At 43.4% G+C, this 15,717-nt stretch overlaps 1 protein-coding gene across 3 annotated transcripts in view; it reads left to right on the forward strand.

The window, feature by feature from the left end:
* The window catches only part of AADAT (aminoadipate aminotransferase), a 28,217-nt gene extending 24,610 nt beyond the window's left edge, over positions 1 to 3,607 (forward strand). For 2 of the 3 annotated variants that reach the window (XM_081959419.1, XM_081959418.1), the window contains exon 14: positions 1,642 to 3,606. In XM_081959419.1, the coding sequence (XP_081815545.1) occupies positions 1,642 to 1,683 (42 nt within the window). In that variant the 3' untranslated portion in view covers positions 1,684 to 3,606. Of the gene's footprint in view, positions 1 to 1,641 lie in introns of all 3 variants that reach the window. The other variant, XM_081959420.1, reaches the window with a different exon arrangement.
* Positions 3,608 to 15,717: the final 12,110 nt, after the last annotated feature.

The following is a 15,717-nucleotide window of genomic DNA, read 5'->3' on the forward strand; positions in this document are numbered from 1 at the left end:
ATATATATATATATATATATATATATATATATATATATATATATATAGTATATAATATTATATACTATTATTTCATGAAGAGAGGTGAGGCTCTGCCTCCCCTGCCTCCCCTGACCGCACGTCCCTGATTATGTTATAGTTGATAAACCATGTTCTATTCAATTACAGTCTTTCCGTTTTTCTGTGAGAAACCAGCTGAATTTGGGCTAACAAATTTGATTCTTTCATGTATGTTACATTACTTTTCATGTGTAGGTTGAAAGGATGATTTAGTTATTTGCTGTAAAAAATTTAAGGACTAGAAAGTTAATTCAGTCTTATATAGTAGGGTATTGATATAGGCAGTCATAGAATCCTGCTTTTATGTAACATTAGAATCATCCCCATGTAACAATGGAATATTGCTATTAATTTCTGTATATTTAGATATATCCATGAAATATTGTAGGCATTTGCAGATATTTAGTTATCAAGTCAATTTGCCTAGGAATAGTACGAATATAGTTAATGTAGGAGTTTTCTAAAAAGATTGCTACTCAAATTTATGAATAGTGCCAATGCATAGAAGAGTGATTTCTCTTCATCTAAATCTTAATTCCATTTACACAAAAAATATATTTAAGAGAAATATATGTATAGACCAGTGTTGGCGAACCTATGGCACGCATGCCACAGGTGGCACGCAGAGCCATTTGTCAGGGCACGCAAGGCGCGGACTTCCTGTTTGCTCGGAGGGTCATTTTGACTGCTCCAGAGACTTCAGGGAAGCTTCCTGAAGGTCCCTGAAGCCTTCGGAGTGCTTAAAACGACCCTCCAAGCAAACTGGAAGTCACTGCTCGGAGGGTCGTTTTGACTGCTTCGGAGGCTTCAGGGAAGCCTCTTGAAGGTCCCTGAAGTCTCCGGAGGGCTTCTGGGGGTGGGGGGTGCTGTTTTCGCCCTCCCCTTGCTCCTATAAAGCCTCTGGAGCTTGGGGAGGTGAAAAAAGCATGCAAAAATGGGGGGGTCACGCCTGTAGTGCACGCGTGCGCACTGGGGGGGTCGCGCATTGCATTATGGGTGCAGCAAGCCTGCAAACGACCCCTCTGCGCTCCCCCCACTTATGGCACATGAGCCAAAAAAGGTTCGCCATCGCTAGTATAGACATTACATGAAACAATTCAATGCACATTCAATGCGAGAACCCTGTGGCATTGATCATGAGAAATATGGTAAATGGAAAAAAGATTGGGTAACATATGGATCATCTATGTAGTTATTTCATATCTTGGAATTCCAACTTATATTTCTGCATTTGTATTGATGAAACTACTTTGGAAAAGAATCAATTTCTTTTACATGCACACCTAATGCACTCCTTGATATAATACGGTTCAAAACATTTATTGGTTTTATTTTATTATAATAATTCATTATAGTATTCATTATAATTATATACCCACTAATTTGGGGGGGGGGGTTAAACAATGTTATACAAAATAAAAGTACAAAATAGTAAGCTAAATGGATGAGATAAAAGTAAAAAAGTTTACAATATCATCAGCATTCACTACATCTTTCAAACTTTTGTTTTTGCGAACTAGTCTTATTTTTAACCACATCTTTTTACTGACTCGTGTCATATAAATAGTGTTATTGTTACAGGGTTTCCGAAGATTGGCTGATCTCATTAAAGAAGCTGCATGATTCTATTAAATGAAAAATCTCCAAGAAGCTAGAAGATTTCAAGATAAAACAAATTTTTTAAAAAATATGTTTCTCCAGCTGTAAAGAGTATACAATGATACAGAATATATGTGGTAAAGAATTTTATGCACTTTTAAAATGTACATTTACATCTCAAAACATTGTATGAATACGTGCAAAAACTTACCTATTAAATTAGGTTTGCCACAAAACTTTACTCAGGGTGAAATCACCAAAGTTTTAAATACTTTTCAGATTTCATGGTGATTCTCTTGTTTTGTCTTAGTATTCTCCCTGAAACTTTATACAGTACATTTCAAAATCAAGCTTATTTGTGTGGAATTGATTTAATTTCTGTTTCTTTTAATAATGTTCTGTATCTTCTAATACTCGTCATGGTTCATTCAGAAATTCTCTAAAACTACTCTGTGTGTTGTATTAATGTATTATTTGAAGTTTTCTGCAAATGGAAACTTAGAACTCAAAGCAACCAATTTTTACAGGTAAGAATGAGCAGAATTTGAGAATAGATTCTCTAATATGAGCAACTTTATTTTTGGCTCATTTAAATTCTATAATTTAATTGATATATATAATATAAATTATCATTTACCATTCTATAATGGTATGTATCTCTTATAAATTAAAGGCTATATTTGATGTTATTATAGTGATTCTTTCACAGCAATGTTTTCCATGGAAATCCTGGTTTCCTATACTTAAAGTTTTGAATTAAGAAAGCACATCTTCTTCATTTCAATGTGTAAAATTCCAATGTGTAAAAGATATTTTATATGGATATTTTATATTATTTATAAAAATGATATATTTTACTGAATTGTCTTCTACACACTCAACTATAAGATTCTCATCCTCTAGTTTAAAAAAACAAACACCTACATTAAATAACATTGTGCCTATTTCTTCTGAGAGTAGATAGCTTTTTTTCACAAAGCATATTTTAAATACCCAATAATTGAATTATAGAAGTCAGGTCATATAATACTTATGAGAAGAGAAATACTTCCTCTGCCTGGTTATTGGCCAAGCAAAACTGGCCTACTTGAAGAGCCGAGAAAAGTCAAAAATTCTTTTGCACCAGTGCATTTATTTGTCATATTTTTAGTACTTTAAAATAGAAATGCTGATACTCATGTTGTAAGTCCATCTGGCTTCAGTTCCAAGTGGGAAGAAAGACACTGGAAACATGGAGACTGTTTGGAAAAATGGTTTAATGGTGGGCAGAACCACATGGTATGAGGTTCTGGGTAGCTGACTTTATGGAGTGGAGAGAGATACATATTTATACCCTCTGTTGGGCTTTGCACTTGCTTCCTGTTCCTATGGCAAGAAATGTACCCTGACTGGTTTTCAGATTCCCATGGGGCCATGCAGGGGTAACTTTGTAACTTGTCCTGAGTCCCCTGCTTGGTTGAATCTTGCTGGGTGATGTAATCTTCTCAGTTGTCCTGGTGAGATGGATAAAGGGCTAATCCTATTATGTCCTGAGGATTAAAGTCTTTTGTGTTGTAGATAAACTGGCTTAGTCTTTCTGTGGCTATTAACAAATGTGGGGCTGCTTTCCAAGAGCATGTTTCTCCTTTTCTCATGCAGGGAGGTATAATATTCTATCTTTTTAATTTTCATACAATATTTCATTCTTCTAGGAGTGGGGTGGATGCTAACTTTCTATACTCTCATGAGGATTCTTTTTTAACTATTATGCTTTCTTCTCTTCTTTCTTAATTGATAATTCCTAAAGATGGAATATTGCTATAGATTAAAAATAAGCAGATAAAATGGTGGTGGGAAAAGTATTGAAGAAGAAAAGATAATTTCTTCTCCAAGTTACTTCTGTTATTCAGTATGCCACTAGAGTTCATCCTACCCTATCATGACTAGCATCAATTGACCTATTCATGTTGATGGCTGCAGTCAGCTTCACAATCACTTAAATCCTCTGGCATTAAGCCAGTGCTTCTCAATTATTTTCTGTCATGCCCCCCCTAGGAAGAAGAAAACATTTCGCGCCCCACCCCGCGTGACTGTAAATAGTATCATTTGTCTATAAAATTGTTATAAGTACACCTCTGCATAACACTGTATCCTTATTAACGTATAAGAGAATAAAAAAAGAAAGAAATGTGGATCAATTTACAACAAATAGCTTTATTAACTGTAGCAGAAAAGATTTAAAGGAGCACAGGATTTAAAGGAACACAATATTAAAAAAAACTTTAACCTGCAAAACAAAAATATATAAAATAATTTGAGCTGAGCCCCCCTTTACGGAGCCTCGCACCCCCCCCCTGGGGGGCCCGCCCCACTATTTGAGAAGCACTGCATTAAGCCATTCCTGGGTGCAACATGATACAAAAAGGTCTAAATTCTCTAATGTCTTAGAAATCCTGCATTACAAGTCAAGATTGCCAGGCACCAATAGCTGCCAGATGAGTGGCTATAGGGATGGGTGTAAACATCTGCAAGACACCGTATTCCAATCCAATTCCTGTCCTTTTTTGTGTGTGCATGATACTAAAACATACAATTGGAGTGACACTTAGATTACAATGCTATGCCCAGGACCTCCACACACATGGACATTGCTGCTCCAAAGCAAGCCCCCCACACACACACACACAAAAGAGGGAGGAACTGTGTCTGAGTAAGCAAGTATTGACTCCTAGTAACTGCCGGGATTAATTTTTGCAGCTGGCTTTCTTCCTAGGATGGAGTGAACAAACCTAGTTCAAGGTCACCCTGCTGGTTATGTTCCTTGCCAACTACTTAACATTTCAAGGCTCTTCATAACTATCAGCAACTAGCATTTGTTCTGAATTGAAAGCAATTTCATTTGCATTTCTATTGTATATGAATCTATCATTCCCTCAGCTTGTCCTTGCAAAAAAAAAAATTGGATTGAAGAGACTATTGAAACTAAGTTTAAAAAATCTGTTAAATGGGACTAAAATAAATTTTATAAGACCCAATCAAAAACTATTATGAAACATCGTATCAAAATCAATCAAATTGATTTTATTGGAGACACTACTTTCTGTACTCTCTATCCTAAAGCTAAACAAGTTAAAACTTATGTACATGTTCCCCTCCCCTAATATAACAAACAATAGTGAGTCGGTAGTGACTTTTCACAGGTTAGCAAGACAGCTCCAGAGTATGTAATGGAGGAGAGAGTTAATTTCAGTCATTCAGATGAGGGGTTTTTAACAAATAAAACAAAAATACCATTTATTTATACACGCTTGATTTTTTTAAACTTTTTTTCTAGGCTTTATGTATTTACTATGTTTTAGGATCATGGACTTTTAGTTAACACCCTTTTATATGTACAGAACTCAGGCCCACCACATCTGTCTAATTGCTTTAATGCAGGCCTGTCAAACTGGCGACCCATGGGCTGGATACGGCCTGCACAGGCCACGCCCACCCTCGCAAAGGCAAATAACTTCCTGATATTTCACAATACAGCCTGCAATGCAATTGGGTTTGATACTCCTTTAATGACTTTGAACCAGGCTTTTGCTTTACCTGAAAATAGATTGCCCTATTTAAAGTTTCAGGTGGCAATTCTATTTACAAAACTCCATTCTAGAAAATTCCTTGGCAGGGAAAATTCATTCTAGCCATTTTGCCTTTGAACTTCCAGCCAAAACCAAGCTTTTTCCATATGACAATATTATTTGCAACCTCTTTTATCCAGGTTATGCAAAACCACTTTCCCTAATCAGGTTTTCTACTTAGTTGCAACTCCTCCTCCCAAGTCTTCACCCACTAACTGCTTCTTTATTTATACTAAAATGGAACATGCACAAATGGGATGCAAAGTCAGGGGGGGGTGGAGAGAAGCAATTCAACATGTGGGGTCTAACCAGTTGCACAACCAATGGAAGGTTAATCCCAATTCTCTTTGGAACTATTTCTTCCTGAGTATCTTCTTCTTAAATGCTCCTTTAATATATACTAATTAGAGGCATGTGAAAATGGGATGCAAAGCGGGAACAGATAAGACATCCAAATTGAGGCAGACTCCTGGAATAAAATCCTCCCCATTCTTGCTGAGATGCCCCAAATAAAGGATGTTGGTGATGCATTGAATTGTGACTGTTGAAAAGCCAAAGAAGAAAATCAACTCATTCTATACCAAGGGGAAAATTTACCAAACAGGACCAGATTATTGGCAATCACTTGGAACAGAACCAAGAGAGGCAGGATGCAATACTGGCAATACTGATAGTGACATTTATGTAAGCATTGTTTCACGAGGATTCCAGGATAGATTTTTCTTGGAAATATCTTCATAAATCAGTGGTATAGTTACTTACTTTCACTTGGTTTGTTTCTGTTACGTTTTATTATTTTTCATGTACGATTATTACATTTCTCTCAACTATAATGTCAAGGTTAGAAATAACATCCAAAATTATTAAGATATTCTGGGAGTTGAAGTCCACATATCTTAAAGTTGCCAAACACCAATTTGAAAAACACCAATTTAAATAAAAATTTCTTTAACAATTATATAAAATTTAGGGAATTCATGTTATCTGTCCTAATGGTCCTAATGGTCTGTGAATATAAGTATAATTGGTTCACTGAAGAAAATGGTTATTTGTCACATTTGCTTCCAACAAAGTGCTTCATGAGTGTATCATTTATTTAAACTGGTTTGCTTATCCTATTCAAAACAACCAGCCTTTCCCTGTCATTTTCTTGCCATGGATTTTGTCAGATTATATGAAATAGAATGAAAAGATCATGATACTTTATGATAATACTGAATTAAAGAACGTTTGCATTTTAAATGCATCTTTTTTTTTAAGGATCCAACAAATTGGAAGAAGCTGAGTAAGAAATGGATATCAACTCTGAAGCAAATCTGGCTGAAACCATCTTGTGCTGCCTCATAGTTGCCATGAAGCCTGAGAGGGGGAAGAGGGGGGGAAGTAGATAACCCAGCTGACAGTCGAAAGTTTTATATTATTATCTTATTCTACTATACCAAAGAGAGTCGGAAGTCAACACATTGTCTTTCTTTTTTCCTTCTTTTCTACATTTTTTCCTTTTCTTTTCACTTCCCTATTTTCCTATTTTTTAATTTTATATTATAAACTAATAAAAAAGGAGAGAGAGAAAGAATTACATTAGAGATAGTACAGTCATGCTGCTGCCATTCTTGAAGAAATGGCTAAACAACTACAAACTGGAATTTTTTAAAAAAAAAAAACCTTTCGCATGAACTGTTGTAAAATGGTACTTCTATTCAGTAAATAATTAATTGGACCCCAACTTTCTGAGGTTTCATTATGCCATTGTTTTTTCTAAATTTAATTGTACTGTGATCAGAATTTTTTTTATTTAGATGGTGTAAATGTTTTTTTCAAAGCATGCCAACTGTACAATTTTGAAAAGCTTGTATTTATTTGTCAAGTTTCATTACAGTATTAAAAGGGCCTTTCCCAATTATATACAGTAGCTTCACCAGCAGATGGCAGAACAACTTCATTAAACAAGTTTCTATAATCAACGCCAGTATGTTGCCATTCTTAATTATTAGTATATTTCAAAAAACGTTTTCATGAAGTTGTCCTGCCACCTGGTGGTGAAAATATATATTTGATGTATAATTGTTTATTAAAACTATGTAATAAGGATCTTATGAAAGTGTAAACTGATATGATTTTGACCTTATAACAGGTGGATTGCTGCCGGTTCGGCCCGGATCAGGTGAAGTGGTAGTAGCGGCAGTGGGAGGCTCTACTCACCCGCCCAGACGCTTCTGTGTATGCGCAGAAGCGTCGCACATGAGCAAACCTGTAGGAAAAAAATTAGAAACCCACCACTGCTGTATAATTATATGTTGTTTTAAATAAACTGCCTCAAACAATGTCCAAACAGTTTTAATATCAGTTCTGATAATTGCTGGCACAGACAAAACAAAACAAATCAAAAAATATTCTAGTATTTGCATGGGTTTTTTAAAATGCAGTGGGGGGAAAATGAAGTAATTAATGACTCTTCAGTTTCTTAATGTTTCTCATAATATATAAGCATCTTGATTGTACATGAAAGAGAAGAATAAAATAGAAACAATCTTTGTTATATTTCTATGCTTCCAGTGATCTGCAGCATGGATTTATTGAGATGCCTAAAATAAATAAGTAAACAAACAAACAAACAAAGCCTCAGATAAATATATAAATCTTAAAATATGATAGAATAATTAGGTCCAGGGGAGATATCTAGGAAAAGGCTAAATGGAATAAGAAAATCTGGGGAAAAATATGGCTGGATCCAAACTGCAACTTAGGGGTAAATGTGCGGTGGAACAATGCACTACTTCAGCTGTTTGTTTGTTTGTTTGTTTGTTTTTATTCCTATACAGTAGGACTTCCTCCACAGGGAAGACATGGTTAGCTCCAAACTCCAACCATTATTTTCATAAAAAATATTTTTGTGAAACCAAAAATGCACTGAATGTATATGCACTATTTTTCCTACTATTTTAATATCCACCTGCCTTGGAATCCTTTTTTAATTGTCACTGACTGTTTTGCCAAATGGCATCATGCCTCTCTTGGGTTTCTTCCAAGTCTGGAATCTGGTCCTTTCCCCCTTGGTATTGACTGTGTGTTGGTTTTCTCCTTTGGCTTTTCTACAGCCTCAACTCAATGCATTACCAGCCAGCAGGAAAAACACCCCTTATTTAGGATATCTCAGCAGGACTGGGGAGGATTTGACTCCAGGAGTCTACCTCAATTTCATTGGCTTGTCAGTCTCCTCTTTGCATCCCATTTTTTCCTCTCCAAATTAGTATAAAATAATGAAGCTTTTAGAAAGATGGCACTCAAGAAGAAATAGCTCCGGAGACGACTTCCGGTCCCCCAAGGCGACGGATGTGTGCATCTGCTGTTCGCCTCTTCGGTGGGCTCCTTTTAGGAGCACAGGGGGCCTTGGAGGGGCTCCCTGCCGCAGGGCAGCTTGTTGGGACCCCCTGGATCGGTGGCAGCCACAGGGGGGTTTCCAACCTCGCCCCAGGAGCTGGGGAGCATGGGGGGTGCATGGCGGCGCTGCGCGCTGTCGCTGTGCGCCTTCGCCGAACGGAGCCTGGAAGGAAACAATCAATCAGATGCCACAGCTGAAGTGCGGTGAGGTGGGAAGTTTCCCTCAATCTCTTTTTAATCTACCTAATTGATGAGCAGCAGCTTCTCTAAATTGTGGATTCAATCCTTTGAAGTGTTAAGATTGGAGGGGGGGTTTCCCCTGGCTTGGAGCTGTACAGGAAAACTAACTTTCACTTCTGGGCTTGTTTGCCTCACGATCTCTCCTAGCTGTGCATTCCACAGACACCATTTCTTTTGTATAAGACTTACAGCTATCTCTGAACTTAATATGGGACCTAAAAAGCCACCGCCTGGTAAGGCATCTTTGGCCCTGACATCTTCTATGTCTAGCCCGATTACACAACAGACACAAATGGCCTCATTTCTACAACCTAAAACAACTGAAGAGAGTTCAAAGGACTTCTCTGTTGCCCAAATGTTTCAAACTATTATGAAGGGACAAAACGAACTGAAAAAATAACTGGCAGACTTAAATGATCAGCTCAGAGAAACGCAACAACAAGCAACACAAAATAAACAGAGAATAGCTGTGTTGGAGGAAGACACGACTGGGTTGAGGGAAGAGGTTAAGATAGTCCAGAAGGGAAATAGAGAATTTGAAAATCATATGATAAAGATGGAATTTGAAAGAATGTCTTTTTTTCCAGGGCGCTGCTCTGGAGAGTCCAAAGAAGGGTTAAACACAGCCAATCTGCCCAGAACTGAATTGAAACTTTAAGCCATGCCTCTGGTGCCGACTCTCCCCAGATTTTTTCAATTCAGCTAACCCAGTAGACGCGCTTTAAGATTTTGTCCAGTTCTAAGATTGATTCCTTGGACTCTCCAGAGGAAGAATAATTTTTTAAAACAGTATATTTAAGGATTTTTAGAGCAGGCTGGTGAGTTTAAATTTAAGTTTGTTTTTTTCCCTTTTTAATTGGGTTTTTCTCACCCTTTCGGCTCTCCTGGAGTCCGGGGCTTTGCTCTGGCTCCTAGAAGCCGCAGGCAGCTGTTGGGGGAAGCGCGTGGGTCGGAGTGCCGACGCCAGCGCTGTTGGGGCACCCCTACTGGGGGCCGATTCCCACTGGAAGCCCTCCGTTGCAATTTGTGCTTCTAGCAAGTCAAATTGCTGCGTGGGCTCCCAGGGCAGCCATTTTGGCTTCTTCCCTCTTTAAAATTGGCGTGCAAAGCTCTGGTGAGTTCCGGCCGCCATTTTGGATTGCGCAATCTTCCGGCTTTACTTTTAAAAGTTTTTTGCCGCAGCTGCCTGGTGCCTGGCTCTTTGCAGGAGCCGCATGGAGTCAGACTTGCCCGGTGTGACCGGCGACCTGGGCCCCAATCCAAGCAAGTGATAGCGGCGTGGGATCGTGGCCTGCTGGGTCGCCTCCTTTACTCTCCTGCAGGCGCTGGGAGCAAATTCTGCTCGCGCCTAAGAAATTCCAAGCTACTTCAGGCCTTGCAGTTTCTCTGTCTCCTCAGGAGCATCGTGCTGTGGTGGGCTTTCTGGAGGTGGTGAGTGGTGGTTTCCCATCCTCCTACTGCCCCAACCAGTGATTGTTACCACGGCAGATCAGGTCCCTGAGACTTCTGAGGGTGTCTCTTCCAGAGCCCCTGTAAGACAGGCCGGGAAAGCTGCCAGGGAGGCCATTAGAGGGAGTAAGCCTTACTCCAGGCATGGCCCCAAGCAGGGCTCAGGCCTAGACAAAGATGCATTAAGGCGACAGAAGGCCTTAGAAAAACAGTTTTCCAAAGCCCAACAGCAGGCCCAATCTTCCCTTTCGGTGTCTCCTGGGGAGCCCTCCAGGGAAATTCCTCCAGCCCAGGGAGGCCCCATTTCTGATAGTGAAGAAGAAGGGGATTCCTTGGCCATGGCAACTTCTCCAGGCCATTCCATGGCTGATCAGGCTGATCTCTTTGCCTGTCCCTCTGATATGGAGGAGGGACCAGCTCCAATGGGGCCCTTAGCCCCTCAACAGCCGATCCCCGGGCCCACTCAAAGGGTTCGCCCCATTGAGGCCCAAGGGCCTAACCTATCCACTGAAATGCAGGAAATAATTAACAGGGCCATTTCCCAGGGCATTGAGGCAGGCATGCGAAAAGGTGGCAAGCGCACTCGCAAGACCCACCATTTGCAACCCCAGGAGGATTCCAGAGAGATGACTCCTAGCCTTCCACCTCCATCCCTGCATTCTTCAGTGGCCTCTGATGAGTCAGACTGGGAGGAAGAAGAGGAATTTCTTCCTAGGCAGGAAGCTGAATTCTCTGGGGATGAGGCAAGCCCCGCCAAAAAGCCGGCCTTTCAGGCTTATTTAATTTGGATAATTTCAAAACCATTTTAGATAAGGCTAAGATCTCAACTCACATGGGGTCCACCACCCCCCAGCTCAGGTGGTTGTAGACCCTGATGATCTATCTGGGGATCTCTTTGAGGAACCCATTTCGGTCCAGGAAATAATTCCTGTACCCAAGATGTTCCTCAATTTAGTTCAAAGACAGTGGGCGCAGCCAGCTACCATGGCTACCCCCAGCAGCCATGACAAGAAGCTATATACGGTGGATGCCAGCCTGGAGGAGCTGCTCAAGCTCCCTCCTATCGATCCCCCTGTAGCGGCTCTTACCTCCTCTTCTGTGCTCCCTCCTGACCTGTTGGAGGGGCTCAAGGCTGAGGACAAGAGAACCGAAACTGCTTGTCACAAGACCCATCAGGCAGCTGCATGGGCCATTAAGTCCTCCGCTTCAGCCTCCTTTTTCTCCAGGGCGGCTCTCCTGTGGCTGAGGCAGTTGTTGAGGAAGATACCTGCCAAGGACGTTAAAGTCAGGCAGGATATCAATAAAATCATGGCAGCCACAGAGTACACTGCTGATGCCACTCTGAATGCTGCTAAGTTTGCCTCGCGTGCCCTAGCGTCTAATGTTACTTCCAAACGCCTCCTGTGGCTTAGGCACTGGAATGTGGATATGCGCTCCAAATGGAAGCTTGTTACTGCCCCCTTTAAAGGGGACAAGCTGTTTGGTGAGGTCCTTGATCCAGTCCTTGTGGAAAACAAGGACAAAAAGAAAGTGATGCCATCAGTCACCAAAAAGCCTGATCGTAAAGGTCCTGGCTCTTACAGGAGGGAGGCCTTTCGGAACAATGAGCCCTCCACCAGCTCCGCCCCCTATCATCGGGCGTATCCCCAGCAGGGTGAGCGGTCTCAGGACCGTCAGTCCTTTCGAGACAGAGGTCGCCAGCAGCCCTTCTCCAAGCGGCCATTTCGGGGGGGCTCCGGCTCCCGACCCTTTAGGAGGTATAAATGACCATCACAGGTCAGCTCCCATAGGAGGGCGGTTGCAGTTGTTCCACGCCAAATGGGAGCAGACCACGTCGGACCAGTGGGTTCTTCAAACGGTCCGCATGGGTCTCACTTTAGAATTCTGGTCCCCCCCTCCCCGCCACTTCATCCGGTGTCCAGTTCCCTCAGGGTTAGTCAAAAGATCCCTCATGGAACAGGAGATAAGGCACCTCAAGGAGATCAGGGCCATAGAACCTGTCCCAGCAGGCCAGGAAGGAAGAGGGTTTTACTCCATCCTGTTTCTGGTCCCCAAAAACTCAGGAGGGTGGAGGGGGATATTAGATCTAAAGAGGTTCAATCACCACGTGACATATCGCAGGTTCAAGATGCAGTCCCTCCAGTCCATCTTGGGGGCATCAGGCCAGGCGATATACTAACGTCCATAGACCTCAAAGAGGCCTACCTCCACATCCCTATCCGCAAAGCCCACCGCAAGTTCCTGAGGTTCTCTTACGCGGGCCTCCATTACCTCCGGGACCACGGGTTCACCATCAACCTGGAAAAAAGTCATCTCGTTCCCACGACCAGACTGAAGCATCTAGGGGCCGTCATCGACACCACCTCGGGCACGGTATCCCTGTCCCCGGAAAGGGTGGCCAGCCTTCGGGAGATGGTCGTTCAGGTGCAGCAGTCACGTCTAGTCAAGGTGGTTCAGCTCTCACAGCTCCTCGGCAAGATGATCTCGTGCCTGTCAATCGTGCCTTGGGCGAGACTTCACTCCCGTCCCCTTCAGTGGCTCCTGCTTCCATATCAAAGAACAAACGAAAGCAGCTCAACAAGACTGATTCCAGTTCCAGCAGAGGTACGTCGCTCTCTAAGTGGTGGTTGTCTCCGGCCCTGTTAAAGGGGTCGCCATTCAAGGAGCCAGTCAGGCTCACCATCACAACGGATGCCAGCCTGTTCGGTTGGGGGGCCCACTGCCACAACCAGCTCACACAGGGCAGGTGGTCCCCTTCCGAAGCCGCTCACAGCATCAACTGGCTGGAGCTGAGGGCAGTCAGGCTTGCGCTGAAGCGCTTCCAGAGCACCGTTCAGGGCCACCACGTGCGCATCATGACAGACAATGTCGCCACCAAGGCGCACATCAATCGACAGGGGGGAACGCGCTCCAGATCCCTGATGAAGGAGGCGGAGCTCTTGGGTCGATGGGCGGAGAGGTATCTCCTTTCTCTTCAGGCGGAGCACATCTCGGGCACGAGCAACACCCAGGCGGACTGGCTGAGCAGATCCACAGTCGACCACTCGGAGTGGCGTCTACATCCGCTGCTGTTCCAGCAACTGTCCCAGAGGTTCGGCCTCCCGCTGGTGGACCTGTTCGCCACCGCGGCCAACGCGCATCTTCCGCAGTTCTTCACAAGATTCCACGACCCGAGGGCGGAAGGAGTCAACGCGCTGCACGGCCCATGGCCGAAAGGTCTGCTTTACGCTTTTCCCCCGCTACCTCTTCTTCCCAGAGTCATCAGGAAGATCCTAGCAGAGGAGGTGGAGGTGCTGCGGGTAGCACCGTACTGGCCCAGGAGAACCTGGTTTGCAGACTTGGTGAGTCTTTCGATCACACCACCGTGGCGGATTCCTCCACAGGACATCTCTCTCAGCCAGGGGGCCCTTCAACATCCAGAACCCCAGTGGCTGCAGCTGGCCGTCTGGCACTTCAGAGGGATCTCCTAAGCAGAGGCAAGTTGTCAGACAAGGTGATTGGCACCATCCAAGCGTCACGATGGCAGTCCACGACGCGCATCTACGACGCCACTTGGAAATCCTTCGCCAGCTGGTGCACGGCTCATGGTACGTCTGCGCCCCTTGCTTCGGTTCCTGTCATCCTGGACTTCCTGCAGGAAGGTTTGGACAAGGGCCTGGCACCTAACACCCTGAGGCGCCAGGCGGCAGCCCTGTCAACCATCCTCTCAGTTGAGGGCTACGCATCTCTTGGCCGGAATCCGACCATCCGCAGTTTCCTCAGGGGAGCGACCAACCTGAGACCCCCAGTGGTCCACAGATACCCATCTTGGGATCTCAATGTAGTGTGCGGTCCCTCATCGGGCCCCTGTTTGAGCCCATTAAGACGGCCAGTCTCAGACACCTCACATTCAAGACGGTTTTTCTGGTCGCTATCACGTCTGCTCGTCGCATATCGGAACTGGCTGCCTGTCAGTCAGAGAGGACTTGTGTCTCATTCGTAACGACAGAGTAATCCTGAGGCTGGACCCTTCCTTCAGTCCGAAGGTCAATTCCGGGTTTCATCGGGCGCAGGAGGTGGTCCTTCCGGATTTTTGTCCGCATCCTCGGCACCCGAGGGAAAAGCGCTGGCACATGCTGGATGTGCGCAGGACTATTCGCAGATACATCAAGCGCACGGCCAGTTTTCGGAAATCCGAATCTCTATTCGTCTCCTTTCAACCAGCTTCTCAAGGCAAGAAGGTCTCTTCATCTACCATCGGCGGATGGCTGCGAGCCTGCATTGCGCTTGCCCACGTTTTACAGTCCGTTCCTGTGCCTCGCAATATCACAGCACATTCGACTAGAAGCGCCGCCACCACAGCTGCCTGGTCTACACAGGCACCGATTGAAGAGATCTGCAAGGCGGCCACCTGGACTTCTCTGTCTCCATTTGTCCGAAATTACAAACTGGACAGTTTTGCATCGGCAGAAGGGGCCTTTGGGAGGCGTGTTCTTCAGGGCATCCATACCAGCGGAGCGACCCTGATGGCTGAGCCTTCCCGCCCTAGTGACAGTTAGCTTGGGCATGTCCCTTCTTTGGACTCTCCAGAGCAGCGCCCTGGAAAATGACCATTGTCTTACCTGAAGGGTCCTTTTCAGGGCGCTGCAACGGAGAGTCCACCCCGCCCTGGGGTCTATTCTCCGCTGGTGTTTGTGAAGTCACAGTGTTGTTTGTTGTTTCTGTTATTGTTGTTGGACTATTTTTGACTTGTTCCATATTAGACTTCCAGTTGAAGTTTCAGCACGCAACTGTTCCACGTCTTCATTGAATAAATCTGAGGAGAGTCGGCACCAGAGGCGTGGCTTAAAGTTTCAATTCAGTTCTGGGCAGATTGGCTGTGTTTAACCCTTCTTTGGACTCTCCGTTGCAGCGCCCTGAAAAGGACCCTTCAGGTAAGACAATGGTCATTTTCTTAGATTTCAAAACTTACCAGAGACAGAAAATGAAGACCTTAAGGAGATCATGACCACAATTTTAGCAGAATACATTAAAAGAAATAAACAACAGCTATGGTGGGATATTGATTTGATTTATAGGATCAATTCAGCATACGCTAGAACACACAATGTTCCAAGGGAAATACATGTTAAATTTCTTAGAAAGACTACAAGAGATGAGGTCTTAGGAGCTCAAGGGGTGGGACCATTAAAATATAAAGACAAAGAAATAACCACCCTTAAACAAATTCCGAAGAAAGTAAGAGATAAGAGGAAGAAATATTCCTCTTTATCAAAGAAATTATATAATAAAGGAGTTTGGTTCAGATGGTTATTGCCAGAAGGAATGATTTTCTGGGAGGGCACTAGAATTAGAATTAACACAGTTGCGGAGGCAGAGGCTTTCATTAAAAAATACAGTGCCT

This window comes from Natrix helvetica (assembly GCF_964273705.1).
Source record: "Natrix helvetica genome assembly, chromosome: 7".
Lineage (NCBI taxonomy): Eukaryota > Metazoa > Chordata > Lepidosauria > Squamata > Natricidae > Natrix > Natrix helvetica.